Raw genomic sequence first — 12,986 nt, forward strand, 5'->3', positions numbered from 1 at the left:
TTTGCATACTTCCAACTGCCCAGCTGCAGAATCAAACACATCTGTGTAATTTTCCATGACTGCAACGAGCTACACAATATTTGTTCTGTACCTCCCTGATTAGGCACTGGTAATCCAGAATCATAGTACACAGAAGCACAAGTATTATACCATTTTAAAAGATAATTGGATCATAAGGATGATAAATGACACTAAAGGACCTTAGCACGGATGAAGCATTTTATCTATTCATTTAGTTTTCATTTCTCTATTTCTCATTAGGTCTGTGGCTGACGTTTGGCTGCAGTTCCACAGAGGGTTGTGAGGGGCACTTAGCATACCACAAATGACTTGTAGAGTGGCCATTTCATATGCAAGCTTAAATTGCAAAATTATTTGTTACCCACAGCTGACAATTATATATAGGCTTACATGGCGGCATGTGATGCAGTGGTTAGCACTGGGACTGCAGCGCCGCGGACCCGGGTTCAAATCCTGGCTCTGGGTTACTACCAGTGTGGAGTTTTCACATTCTCCCCATATCTGTGTGGGTTTCACCCCCCACAACCCAAAGATGTGCAGGTTAGCTGGATTGGCCTTTCTAAATTGCCCCTTCATTTAAAAAAAACACAATTGGGTACTCTAAATTTAGTTTTTAAAATTAAAAAAAATAAAAATAGGCGTATATATATAGGCTCTCTGACAATGAGGAATGGGGCATTCAATTGGCAACAAAATTCTATGCCTACAAATGATGCTGGCAACCTTAGACCTCATCTGCAGCTCTCACCCGAACTCAAAATAGACTGAGGACTAGAACTCAAACCTGCTCCTTGCTTTATTTTCCAATGAGATCAGCAAGGGAGTTATCCCTTCAGTTTCTAGAGCAGAAGGTTTATGCACCTACATGAATAACATCGAGCTAGTTTGCTCTCATCAACAAACCTATTTTAACTCATTACCTCTACCTGTCACTTTAGGTGACCATGTCTAAACCTTAAACATAAACGGTGAACATGCCGCGGTATAAGTATTTTTCTGTGAACTCGATCAGTATAACCGGAGCTCTGCGAATCCAGATATAAAAACATGGAAGCAACAAGTCGATGGGCCTCACCGAGTGTGTTCCTTCCACAGGTCAGACAATTTATCCAACTGGAGACTCCATCTACCCCCAAAACAACATTTCTGGATAAGTGCTTCTTGAGCTCAAAAATTCTCATGCAACATTTTGGAAATTTGATCCTTAAGTTTGGACTACTCAACTCTCGTTTGTTGAACCCCGTCTGACAGCCGAGCCTGGTCTCCAGTCATCTCTGATTTCTCTACCATGGGCCAAGACTTCCCTTCTCTGGAACCATGTGGTGGTTGCTGTGCAACTGCCACCACACATTAAAAGAATCGACACACAGGTATCTTCTACCCCTTCATATAGGCCTATCTCGCTCCTTAACGTAGACGCTAAATTGCTGGCGAAGATCCTGGCTACCAGGATAGAGGATTGTGTGCCAGAGGTAATTAATGAAGATCAGACAGGATTTGTCAAGGGGCGGCTGCTCAACACGAATGTGCGGAGACTGCTCAATGTTATCATGATGCCGGCAGTGGAGGGGGAGGCAGAGATAGTGGTGGCGCTGGACGCAGAGAAAGCATTTGATAGAGTTGAGTGGGGGTACCTGTGGGAGGTGCTGGAGAGGTTTGGATCTGGGGAGGGATTCATCAAATGGGTGAGGCTGCTTTATGCGGCGCCGATGGCGAGTGTAGTCACAAATTGAAGGAGATCGGAGTATTTTAGGCTTTATCGTGGGACCAGGCAGGGGTGTCCCCTGTCCCCCCTGTTCTTTGCACTGGCGATTGAACCGCTGGCCATGGCGTTGAGGGAGTCAGGGAAGTGGAGGGGTCTGGTGCGGGGTGGGGAGGAGCACCGGGTATCGCTGTATGCGGACGACCTGCTGTTATATGTGGCGGACCCAGAGGGGGGAATGCCGGGGGTGATGGAGCTGTTAGCGGAATTTGGGGGCTTCTCGGGCTATAAGCTGAACTTAGGAAAGAGCGAGGTATTTGTAGTGCACCCGGGAGATCAGGAGGAGGGAATTGGGAGGCTCCCCTTCAGGAGGGCAGTGAAGAGTTTCAGGTACCTGGGGGTGCAGGTGGCCAGGAGTTGGGGGCCTCTTCATAGAACATAGATCATAGAACAGTACAGCACAGAACAGGCCCTTCGGCCCTCAATGTTGTGCCGAGCAATGATCACCCTACTCAAACCCACGTATCCACCCTATACCCATAACCCAACAACCCCCCCTTAACCTTACTTTTTAGGACACTACGGGCAATTTAGCATGGCCAATCCACCTAACCCGCACATCTTTGGACTGTGGGAGGAAACCGGAGCACCCGGAGGAAACCCACGCACACACGGGGAGGACGTGCAGACTCCACACAGACAGTGACCCAGCGGGAATTCAACCTGGGACCCTGGAGCTGTGAAGCATTTATGCTAACCACCATGCTACCATGCTGCCCTTCATAAGCTTAACTTAACCAGATTAGTGCAACAGATGGAGGAGGAATTTAAACGGTGGGACATGGTGCCACTATCGCTGGCGGGCAGAGTGCAATCCGTCAAAATGACGGTTCTCCCGAGGTTCTTGTTCCTCTTCCAGTGCTTGCCCATCTTTATCCCTAGGGCCTTTTTTAAAAGGGTGACCAGCAGCATCATGGGATTTGTTTGGGCGCATGGCACCCCGAGGGTGAAGAGGGTCTTCTTGGAGCGGAGTAGAGATGGGGGGGGGTCTGGCGTTGCCCAACCTCTCGGAGTACTACTGGGCGGCCAACGTGTCAATGGTGCGTAAGTGGGTGATGGAGGGGGAGGGGGCAGCATGGAAACGGATGGAGAGAGCGTCCTGTGGGGATACAAGCCTGGGGGCCCTGGTAACGGCGCCGTGGCCGCTCCCTCCCACGAGGTATACCACGAGTCCGGTGGTGGCGGCTACCCTCAAGATTTGGGGGCAGTGGAGGCGACATAGGGGAGAAGTGGAGGGCTCGATGGAGGCTCCGTTAAGGGGGAACCATAGGTTCGTCCCGGGGGACATGGATGGGTGATTTCGGGGATGGTATAGTCCGGGCATTAGACAGCTGAGGGACCTGTTTATCGACGGAAGGTTTGCGAGCCTGGGGGAGTTGGAGGAGAAATTTGGGCTCCCGCCGGGAAACATGTTTAGATATCTGCAGGTAAAGGCATTTGCTAGACGGCAGGTGGAGGGATTCCCTGCGCTCCCCACGAGGGGGGTGAGTGACAGCGTGCTCTCGGGGGTCTGGGTCGGGGAGGGGAAGATATCCGATATCTACAAGCTTATGCAGGAGGTGGAAGAGGCGTCAGTAGAGGAGCTGAAAACGAAGTGGGAGGGGGAACAGATCGAAGACGGGACATGGGCTGATGCCCTGGAGAGGGTAAATTCTTCCTCCTCGTGAGCGCGGCTTAGCCTCATCCAATTCAAGGTGCTGCATAGGGCCCACATGACTGGGACGAGGATGAGTAGGTTCTTTGGGGGTGAAGGTAGGTGCATCAGGTGCTCGGGGAGTCCAGCGAACCATGCCCATATGTTCTGGGCATGCCCGGCATTGGAGGAGTTCTGGAAGGGGTGGCGAGGACGGTGTCAAGGGTGGTGGGATCCAGGGTCAAGCCAGGATGGGGACTCGCGATCTTTGGGGTTGGGGTAGAGCCGGGAGTGCAGGGGGCGAAAGAGGCCGGTGTGCTGGCCTTTGCGTCCCTAGTAGCCCGGCGAAGGATTTTGCTACAGTGGAAGGACGCGAGGCCCCCAAGCGTGGAGACCTGGATCAATGACATGGCGGGCTTCATTAAGCTTGAGAAGGTTAAATTCGCCCTGAGATGATCGGTGCAAGGGTTCTTTAAACAGTGGCAACCTTTCCTCGACTTTCTGGCTCAACGATAGGGTACTGGGACAGTAGCAGCAGCAACCCTGGGGGGGGGTGGTGTACGTTGATTATGTTGGCTTATTTTATTTAAATTTGATTTATTTAATTTTAATTTATGGTTAAGTTCTCTTGTTTGGGGGGGGGGGGGGTGGGGGATGGGGGGAGTGTGATACATGTGATGTTACGGTATGGGGGGAATTGTCGGTGTTATGGGGCTGTTAGTTGCATATTACTGCTTGTTGCTATACTTGTTGTTATATTTTTATATTTTCTGTAAAAAAATTCCAATAAAAATTATTTTTTAAAAAAGGTATCTTCTACCCCAACCCCATACCACCCACCCAGACCCGAACATCGCACTGCCATTATAGTTTGGGGACTTATATGCTACAACATTGACATCACCGTCCTGAGCGAGTCACAACTGGCAGGAGGCCAGCCAGGTGGGAGATACACTTCCCCCTCAAAAGCCAAACCAGAAGAACGGGGTTAGCTTCGCCACAAAAAACTAATTGTTGGACATTTCAATGAATCCTCCTGTGAGGTAAGTGAGCACTTCATGACCCTACGGCTCAGCTGGCTCAGAAGCATCTCACACCACAGCTTGTTAGTGCTTACACCCTGATCCTGGACTCAACGAACGAGACAAAGAGGCATTGTACTCCAGCCTTGACCAAATGCTGCCCAACATCCCAAAGGGAGACCAGCAGATTCTCCCGGATGACTTCAATGCCAAAGCTGGGAGGGGTGCAAGCCCTTCGAAAGATTCATCAGGCAGGGAAAGCGTAGGAAATGTAAACCCCAACAGAGTCCCCCTCCTCCTGGTCATAATGAACACTCTGTTCGGCCAGAGAGACAAGCACAAGACCTCATAGCAACACCCACGCTTCAAACAGTGGCAACTAATAGACTTCCAACATCGTCTGAGGGGCGTTTGTTATGGATGCCTGGTCAGCCCTCAACAATGGCCAAGATACTGAACCAGATGCTTAATGTTTTTTAAGTTTTAATGCGGTACTGAAAGATCGATTCCTTCCAGGAATGATAAGAAATAGGGCGTTGTTATTTTATAAACAAACTTTATTAAAACAAAAGAAAACAATTTTTAAACTTTTACTCCAGCTTCAACACCAATAGATTACATGCAGCTTCTTAACCTTAACACATTAGTTTCCATTAGCTAACACTAACAGAACATGCAGCTCTCGTTCCACTTACACAAACAGACAAAGGCAATACAGGTCGAGTATCCCTTATTCAAAATGCTTGGGTCCCAGTCTCTCAGATTCTGGAATTTTTCAAATTTTGGAATTCCAAGCTGTAAAGACCCTCGGACACCACTCTGATACGCCAGTCCATGCTGTGGCTGATGGGGGGTGGGGTAGAAGGTAATCAGGTACCGGGTTCAACACTTTTGGTGCAATAAACCTGTGTTGTCTATTGGAAGGACACACACACACACGCATGTGTTTCGGCCACAGGAACAGACACCGTGCTAGGATCAGCTGACACGGAGGACTCAATTGTGAAATGTCACATAGCCAGCAGATTTCAGTTGAACAATTTTTTAACTAGAAATATAATTTTGGTGCTAAAAAAAGTGCTGATTTCAGAGCTTTTTGAATGAAGGATAGTCAATCTGTACTTTTATTTACGAAGCAATTGGTCTTCTGGAGGGACATTCATTCTGAACTCTTTCCAAAGCCTGCCACGGTGGCAACTTTCATGACCTCTCTGGGCGATTTCCACAGCCTTCTCCTGTAATTGTTCTTCCTCTCTCTCCAAGCTCCGCCCACCCTCTCAAACAAAGGTTCTCCCCTGAGGTGGCTAGCCTTGAATCCCTCATCATTGTATTGGCCAATTGCCCACTCCTGCTTATACAAAATAACAGCTATGCCATTCACATGCAATGGGCCAAAATGGGTAATCAGACTCTGTAATGCGATAATGGCTGGTCGTACAAGCTTGTGCCGACTGACAATGGATCTTGAATGGATCATCCTGGCTGAACAAGGGCATCCAGTGTATTCTCACCAACAAGGTTTAGTCTGAAGGGGACACGGTAAGATAGGCTGTGGGTGTGTCCCTCTGACTTAGCTGCTGACAAATGTTTTAACCCCCAAATTGCCTGCTACATCTTGGACCCCAATTCTGGACCCAAGTTCTTAATATCGCCCTATCATTACATTGTGAAGATGTCCACATCACCCGTGCCACAAACAGAGCAGAAGACTGCTGGACTGACTAACAATTAATCCGTTCTACCATTCCATCTTCCTGGCCCCAAACCGACAAAAGGTAAAACAAATGCTGTCATAGGAGACTCAATGTCACTGGACTCAAAGACATTGAGAAGACCTATTCAGTCTGCACTGCAGTCAATCTGGCAACAACCAATAAGCCAGAGCCAGAGTATTCACAGCACCTGATACTCCCGAAAAGCTACCACAGTCAGGACCCACAACGAGATGCAATGTCTCTTGTAGCCACCTAGGGTGGCCACTGCCCAACACAAAATGGAAGATTACAAAGAATGCAGGGAAAATGGACATGTTGCAAAAGCAAGCAGCTTGCAAAAGCGCTTGTGTATTCTGACTGCTGGCGAAACCAGACAGCACTGTGAAAAAAACAAGTTAGCATACTAATGAGGCGATACCCGGTGATTCCCAGGTACAATTGAAATAAGTTAACTCAAATTGCTACATTGAATAGAAGGCCAGACTTCTCGACGCCAAGAGAAGTCCAAAACAATAAGCCCCAAGAACCGCCCAGTGATCGAAGGACTGCCCCGTTATTGGGAAAATTCAAATCAATCAATTGGGAAGAGACCCAATCGATTGCGAGTGCATAGAGGGTCCGCCCAGGTGGGCGCGAGACCCTGGGAGAGGTATAAGACAGAGACCCGAGCCCAGCTCGCTCTCTTGACTAGCTCTCTTAGCCAGCCTCTCCTTGACCAGCCAGCCCTCCCAGCAGAACACCGTTGCAGCAGAAGATCTTGAGAAGGAGAGGCCTGGTCAGCAGCCGCCATCAAGTAAGTGTCATACAACGCTCGCTACGAGAGTAGACACTCCTGACCGCTTTAGTCCACACCGACTGGAAGCCTGAGGATCCAGGACAAAGCTAGAGGCCGTTGTTCCCTGATCCGGCAGTTCCCTTATTCCAGATAAGTATTGGCCTGTTAGTGGTAGGATTAGCCTAGTCTTGTAGTTTTATATGCATAATTAGTAGATAACTGTATTATAATAAACGTGTCTTGTTTGAACTTACTAACTGGTGTATGGAGTTATTGGTCTGAACTTGAACTTGAAACTTGTGGCGGTATCTTAACGATACCTGGCGACTCTAGAGCTAAGGAACAAAACAGGGCCAGATCGAGTGTAAAGCACACTCACCCAGAACGAGCAACACTCTCAACCAGGAAACACTGAGACTCGTTCGACAGGAATGATCAGAGATCCAAGATCTTCTAGCCACCACAAAACCTCTCTCTCCCTCTCTCTTTCCCCCCCCCCCCCCCCCACACACACACACATGCAAAATAGAAGCAAATCATCCTTGACCCTGAGGACTGCCAAGAACAAGGGGAAGCTGACCTCCCAAGTTATCATGCTGCTCTTTTTGCTCAAAAATAGGAACCTTTTGTTCTTCTGGAAGACATCACAGATGCTTACTGCTCAATTTTTATTTTATATTCTGAAGCAACTATGCATCTAGCCTTTTTGAAGTTTAGTATTGTTGGGACGGTTAGCCCAAAAGAAAACCCAAAATATTTTCTTCTATTTACTTAACTAGAATTATAGAGTTTTAAACTTTCTGAAAATCTTTCGTTTAAATTCCTAGCTCCTGTTTCAATTTCTCTATTTCACTTTCTATTTCAAGATTATAGAGTTTTAAACTTTCTGAAAATCTTTCGTTTAAATTCCTAGCTCCTGTTTCAATTTCTCGATTTCACTTTCTATTTCGAGTGGGGGAATTTATCCATGCCCTCAGGTTTCATTCCTTTGACAATTTTGTGGAAACAGGAAGTGAAAGAAATAAGTGTGGCAAAAATCAAAACGTATCGGAAAAATATTTTGAGCAGAATTGATTTATTCCACTAATCTGAATTTCAATTCTTATATTGAGTGGCTTGCTGAGAAGACAGCTGAGAGAGACGATCTAGACTCGGATGATGTAGCGTCTATTTGGGTGAAGGTAAAAAAAACAGCAAGGGAAAGACGACAGGAACATAAAATACTGGGCAATCTCAGCAGGTCTGGCCACATCCGTGGAGAGAGAAGGGCGTTAACGTTTCGAGTCTGAGTGACTCCTCGTCAAAGCTGATAGTCATCCAGACTCGAAACATTAGTACCCTCTTCTCTCCACAGATGCAGTCAGACCTGCTGAGATTGCCCTATACTTTCTGTTTGTGTTTCAGATTCAAGCATCCGCATTAATTTGCTTTGACATAAGGGAAAGACAACATCAATAGTAGTTTAGGAGACCCCTAAACAGTAGCGACACTGGATACAAAATCAACAAATAATAGGAGAAGGTAAAAGAATAAAGATAGTGTGGGTGACTTTAACCTTCATGTTGATTGGGTTAATCAAGTTGGTACAGGTAACTATGATAACAAATTCATAAGAGTGCATTTGGAATAGTTTCCTAGAGCAATATGTCATGGAGCGAACTAGAGAACAGACTATCTTGGATCTGGTAATGGGTAATGAGGCAGGTTAAATAAATGACTAAGAAAAGATCCTCTAAGTAGTATTGATCATAACATTAACATCCAGTTTGAGAGTGAGAAACTTAGGTCGGAAACAAATGTGTTTAATTTAAATGAAAGGAATTAGAATGGCATGAAGGTAAGACTTAGCTAAAGTGGACTGGGCAGATAGATTAGCAGGAAAGACAGTGCACAAGTAGTGGCAGACATTTAAGGAGGTAATTCATGGCTCTCAGCAAAAATATATCCCATAAGGAGGAAAGATTTTAAGGGAGGGATAAACCAACCATGGCTAACCAAGGAAGTTAAGAGTATCAAGTTTGAACAAAAAGCATACAAGGAGGCAAAAGTCAGCGATAGTCCCGAAGATTGGGATAAATTCACAATCCAGCAAAGGAGGGCTAAAAAGATAATAAAGAGGGAGAAAATAAACTGAGGGCAAAGTAACAAACTAAATTGCCGACTGTTGCTCTTAGTTCATGTGTTCCAAGAAAGAACTATTGTGGCTGATTTCACCATCGAGCTCTTGATCTGTAGCACTATAGGTAGCAGCACCTATATGGCGTTCATCACCAAGGAGGAAGTTTCTTGATTAATACATGAAATGAAAATCGCTTATTGTCACGAGTAAGCTTCAATTAAGTTACTGTGAAAAGTCCCTAGTCACCACATTCCGGCGCCTGTTCGGGGAGGCTGTTACGGGAATCGAACCGTGCTGCTGGCCTGCCTTGGTCTGCTTTCAAAGCCAGCGATTTAGCCCAGTGTGCTAAAACAGCCCCTATGCATAGATAATACATAGATCAGGGGTTACGGGAGAAGGCAGGAGAATTGAAATGAGGTACATACCAACCATGATTGCATTTCAGAGCAGACGCAATGGGCCAAATGGCCTAGTTCTGCTCCTGTATCTTATGAATTTACATAAAAAATTGACAAGAAGAGCTTCTTTAAATATATAGAAATGAAAAGACAGTTCAAAGTGAACACAGACACCTTAGAAAATGAATCTGTGGAGATAGTTATGGGAACAAGGGAATGACAAAGGAATTAAACAGATATTTTGTATCAGTCTTTACGGTGGAAGATGCTTCAAACATCCCATTAATACTCAAGAATATGGGGGAGGAATTGAATACCATCACCAGAGAAGTTCGACAAACATTCCGACTGAGGTTATTCATGAAAGACCCCGCCTTCTCAATCTTGCCTCTCGCACGAGGTGCGTTGATTCTCAGGTTAAATCACCACCAGTCAGCTCTCTCCTCAAAAGGGGAAAGCAGCCTATCGTCATCCGGGAATATGGCGACTTTACAATGCATTTACATCAGACAAACTAAAGCAGCTAATAGATCTCCTCGTCCTGATGGCTTGCATCCTAGGAACCTAAAAGCCGTAGCTATAGAGATAGTGGATGCATAGGTTGTCATTTTCCAAAATTGCTTTGATTCTGGAGGAGTACTGGAGAATTGGAAAACTGTCAATGTGACGCATCTTTTCAAAAAGGGGAGGCAGGCAAATGCAGGTAACCATGGGCCAATTCGGCCAACATCTATTGTTGGAAAAATGGTGGAATCAAATAACAAAGTAATAGCACATTCGGCAAATCACAATCTAATTAAGCAGAGTCAGCATGGCTTCATGAAAGGGAAATCAAGTCTGCCTTATTTATTAGATTTTTTCGAGGAAGCCTCAACCAAAGTGGATAGAGTAGAACCAATAGATGTGTTGTATTTGGACTTCCAGAAGGCGTTCAACAAGGTACCTCACAAAAGGTTAAGTCACAAGGCCATGGTGTTGCAGGTAGTATATTGGCATGGATAGATAATTGCTAATGGGCAGGAAACAAATGCCGTTAGGGAGTTCCTTTTCAGTTTGGCGACTTGTAACTAGTGGGGTTCCACAGGAATCAGTGCTGGGACCGCAATTGTTTACAATAAATATTTAGACTTGGAGGAAGGAAACAAATGCACTGTAGCCAAATTTACAGATAGCACAAAAACAGGTGGAAAGGCAAGTTGCGACACAATTACACACAGTTTGCAAAGAGATATTGATAGGTTAAGTAAGTTGGTAAAAAGTTGGCAAATGGAGCAAATGGGAAAATGTGAAGTTGTTCATTTTGGAAGAGAGAACAAAAGAACAGTATTATTTAAATGAAGAAAAACTGCAGAAGGCTGCAACACAAAGAAACTTGGGGATACTTGTGCACAAAACACAAGGGGCAGGGGGGGGGGGGGTGGAATCAGGGTACTGACCTTGGATCAACCATGATCATAATCGATGGTGGAGCAGGCAGGCTCAAAGGGCTCCTCCTGCTTCTATTTTCTACGTATGTTTCTACGTAAAAGTCTTAATGCTCCATTTTCACCACCAATTATCGACCTAAAAACATACACTTAAAATTCTAAGCTAATCAGACCTCAGTGTTCAGTGTGGGAGTTGTTGAGCAAACTGGAGCTAGTGTTCTTACCCATACTTGCTTCTTGACCCAATTTTCAAGATACATTGTTAGACAGAAAGAGATGAGACAGTGAAATCATCGGTTTGGGCAGATGTGAGACAGAACAGATAGATTAACGCTCCACATTTGGCACCCAAACAAAAAACATTATTTCTCCCTCAATTTTCCTCCCATGTTAAAAGTCAAACTGAGGGTAGACTTCGCTTTCTGGCAAGTCCACATGTGTACATTAAGGAGAGGACATGAGTTGGCTCATCACTTTTGCCCTTCCATCAGGGAAAACCTGCCTACATTTACTGTTTAGGCTGACAGGTGAATTATTACTACCTTAGTAAGCATTGGGGCAACTATACCGTAAATGTGAATCACATCTTCAGGACAGCACGCTAGAGAATTGGTAGGGACAGGGACAAAAAATGTAAATGGGCTAATTAAAATAGTTTCCTATTTCAAATCAAAAACTGACTACATACCCCCATCTTTCAGTGAATAGTTAGCAAGATTAACCCCATGCCTCTTCAAACCGTGGCTCTCATAGGAATATATTAGTATTACTGACAACTACAGTTCTCAATGTTACCTTTTAGTTTTCTGTGGTAGTGTTCTAGCTTCTTGTGCAGTTGTGCAATTGTCTGTGCCGATTTCTGGTTCTTCTTCTCAAAGACCTGCTTGATACGGGAGGCTTGCTGTTTGTCTGCATTGTTGGCCAACTTCAAATACTCTGCTACGTTATCATCCCGTGCAGTTTGCTCAATTTTTATCTGCTCTGTGATTTTCAGGATCTTCTGGTGAAGGTGATCTATGGCGGCTTTCGTTTTATGAGGATCTGGGGTCCCATCGGGCACATCAAGGCTGATGTTGGAGTCTGAGCCCCCATGGCTGGTGTTTGCTGGCAAACCGAGTGTACTCACATCTCCCTTTTCAAGCTGAAAGAGGTACAGAAAGTTAACTTTTTTAATGCAACTTGTAACATATATAGTTTTTTTCTCTACAAATCACTTTCATGCTCTCTTGAAGTTGCTGACCCACAGGGGAGCTCAATTTCCCAGGCACCTGCAGCTAACCTTGTGACTATGGCCGTTCATAATATATATTATCTTATATTATACATGTATAATAGCCTTATGAGGGGTTTTAAGTTGAAACTCATGGAATTAAGCACATTATTAAACCAGTTTATGAAATTGGCTAAGTGGCAGGAGTCAGAGACAGGGATAATGGGCAAGTTGGCATTGTGACTAGTAGTGCCCGACAAGGATATTAGGTGGGACATCAACTATTCACTGTATTAATTAACTTGAATGATGGGATAGAAAAAGCCACATATCAAAGTTTACACAAACCAGTGTTTACAGGATCATAAAATTAAAGAAATTTTAATAGATTGAGTGGACAAAAACCATAGCAAATGGATTTCAATGTCGGCTTCGACCTTCAAAAGGGACAGAACTGGGTAAATGACAAAAAGCTAGAAACAGTAGAACTCCAAAGAGACACAGGGTCCATGTACACGGATCACTGAAAGATTATTAACAGGTTAAAAAATAATGAAAAACACTAATGGAATTAGTGAATGGTCTAGAATACAATGTTCTTCTACAGCAATATACAGTCTATGTTCAGATCATATCTGGAGTATCGTGCTCAGTTCCGGGTGCCATACCTGAAGGATTGATTGACCTTGGAAGGAGTTCAACATACATTTACCAAAATGATACCCATACAAGGAAAATTACAGAAACTAGGGTTATATTACTATTCTAATTTCAGGCAGTGCATGATTTTAATCAAAGTTTGCAGGATATTAAAGGAAACCAATAAGGTAGTGAGAGATCAATTATTTAAACTGGTTTGAGATTCTAAGACATCGCCTAAAATTTAGGCATTTCTGGAGTAACG

The 12,986-nt window shown here is 44.9% G+C and overlaps 1 protein-coding gene across 6 annotated transcripts in view; it reads right to left on the reverse strand.

The window, feature by feature from the left end:
• The window catches only part of tmcc2 (transmembrane and coiled-coil domain family 2), a 183,763-nt gene that overhangs the window by 19,534 nt on the left and 151,243 nt on the right, over nt 1–12,986 (reverse strand). For all 6 annotated transcript variants that reach the window (XM_038820802.1, XM_038820803.1, XM_038820805.1 and 3 more), the window contains one exon: nt 11,668–12,013. In XM_038820802.1, coding sequence (XP_038676730.1) covers nt 11,668–12,013 — 346 coding nt within the window. The remainder of the gene's footprint in view (nt 1–11,667; nt 12,014–12,986) is intronic.

The sequence above is a fragment of the Scyliorhinus canicula genome, chromosome 15 (genome assembly GCF_902713615.1).
Source record: "Scyliorhinus canicula chromosome 15, sScyCan1.1, whole genome shotgun sequence".
Classification (NCBI taxonomy): domain Eukaryota; kingdom Metazoa; phylum Chordata; class Chondrichthyes; order Carcharhiniformes; family Scyliorhinidae; genus Scyliorhinus; species Scyliorhinus canicula.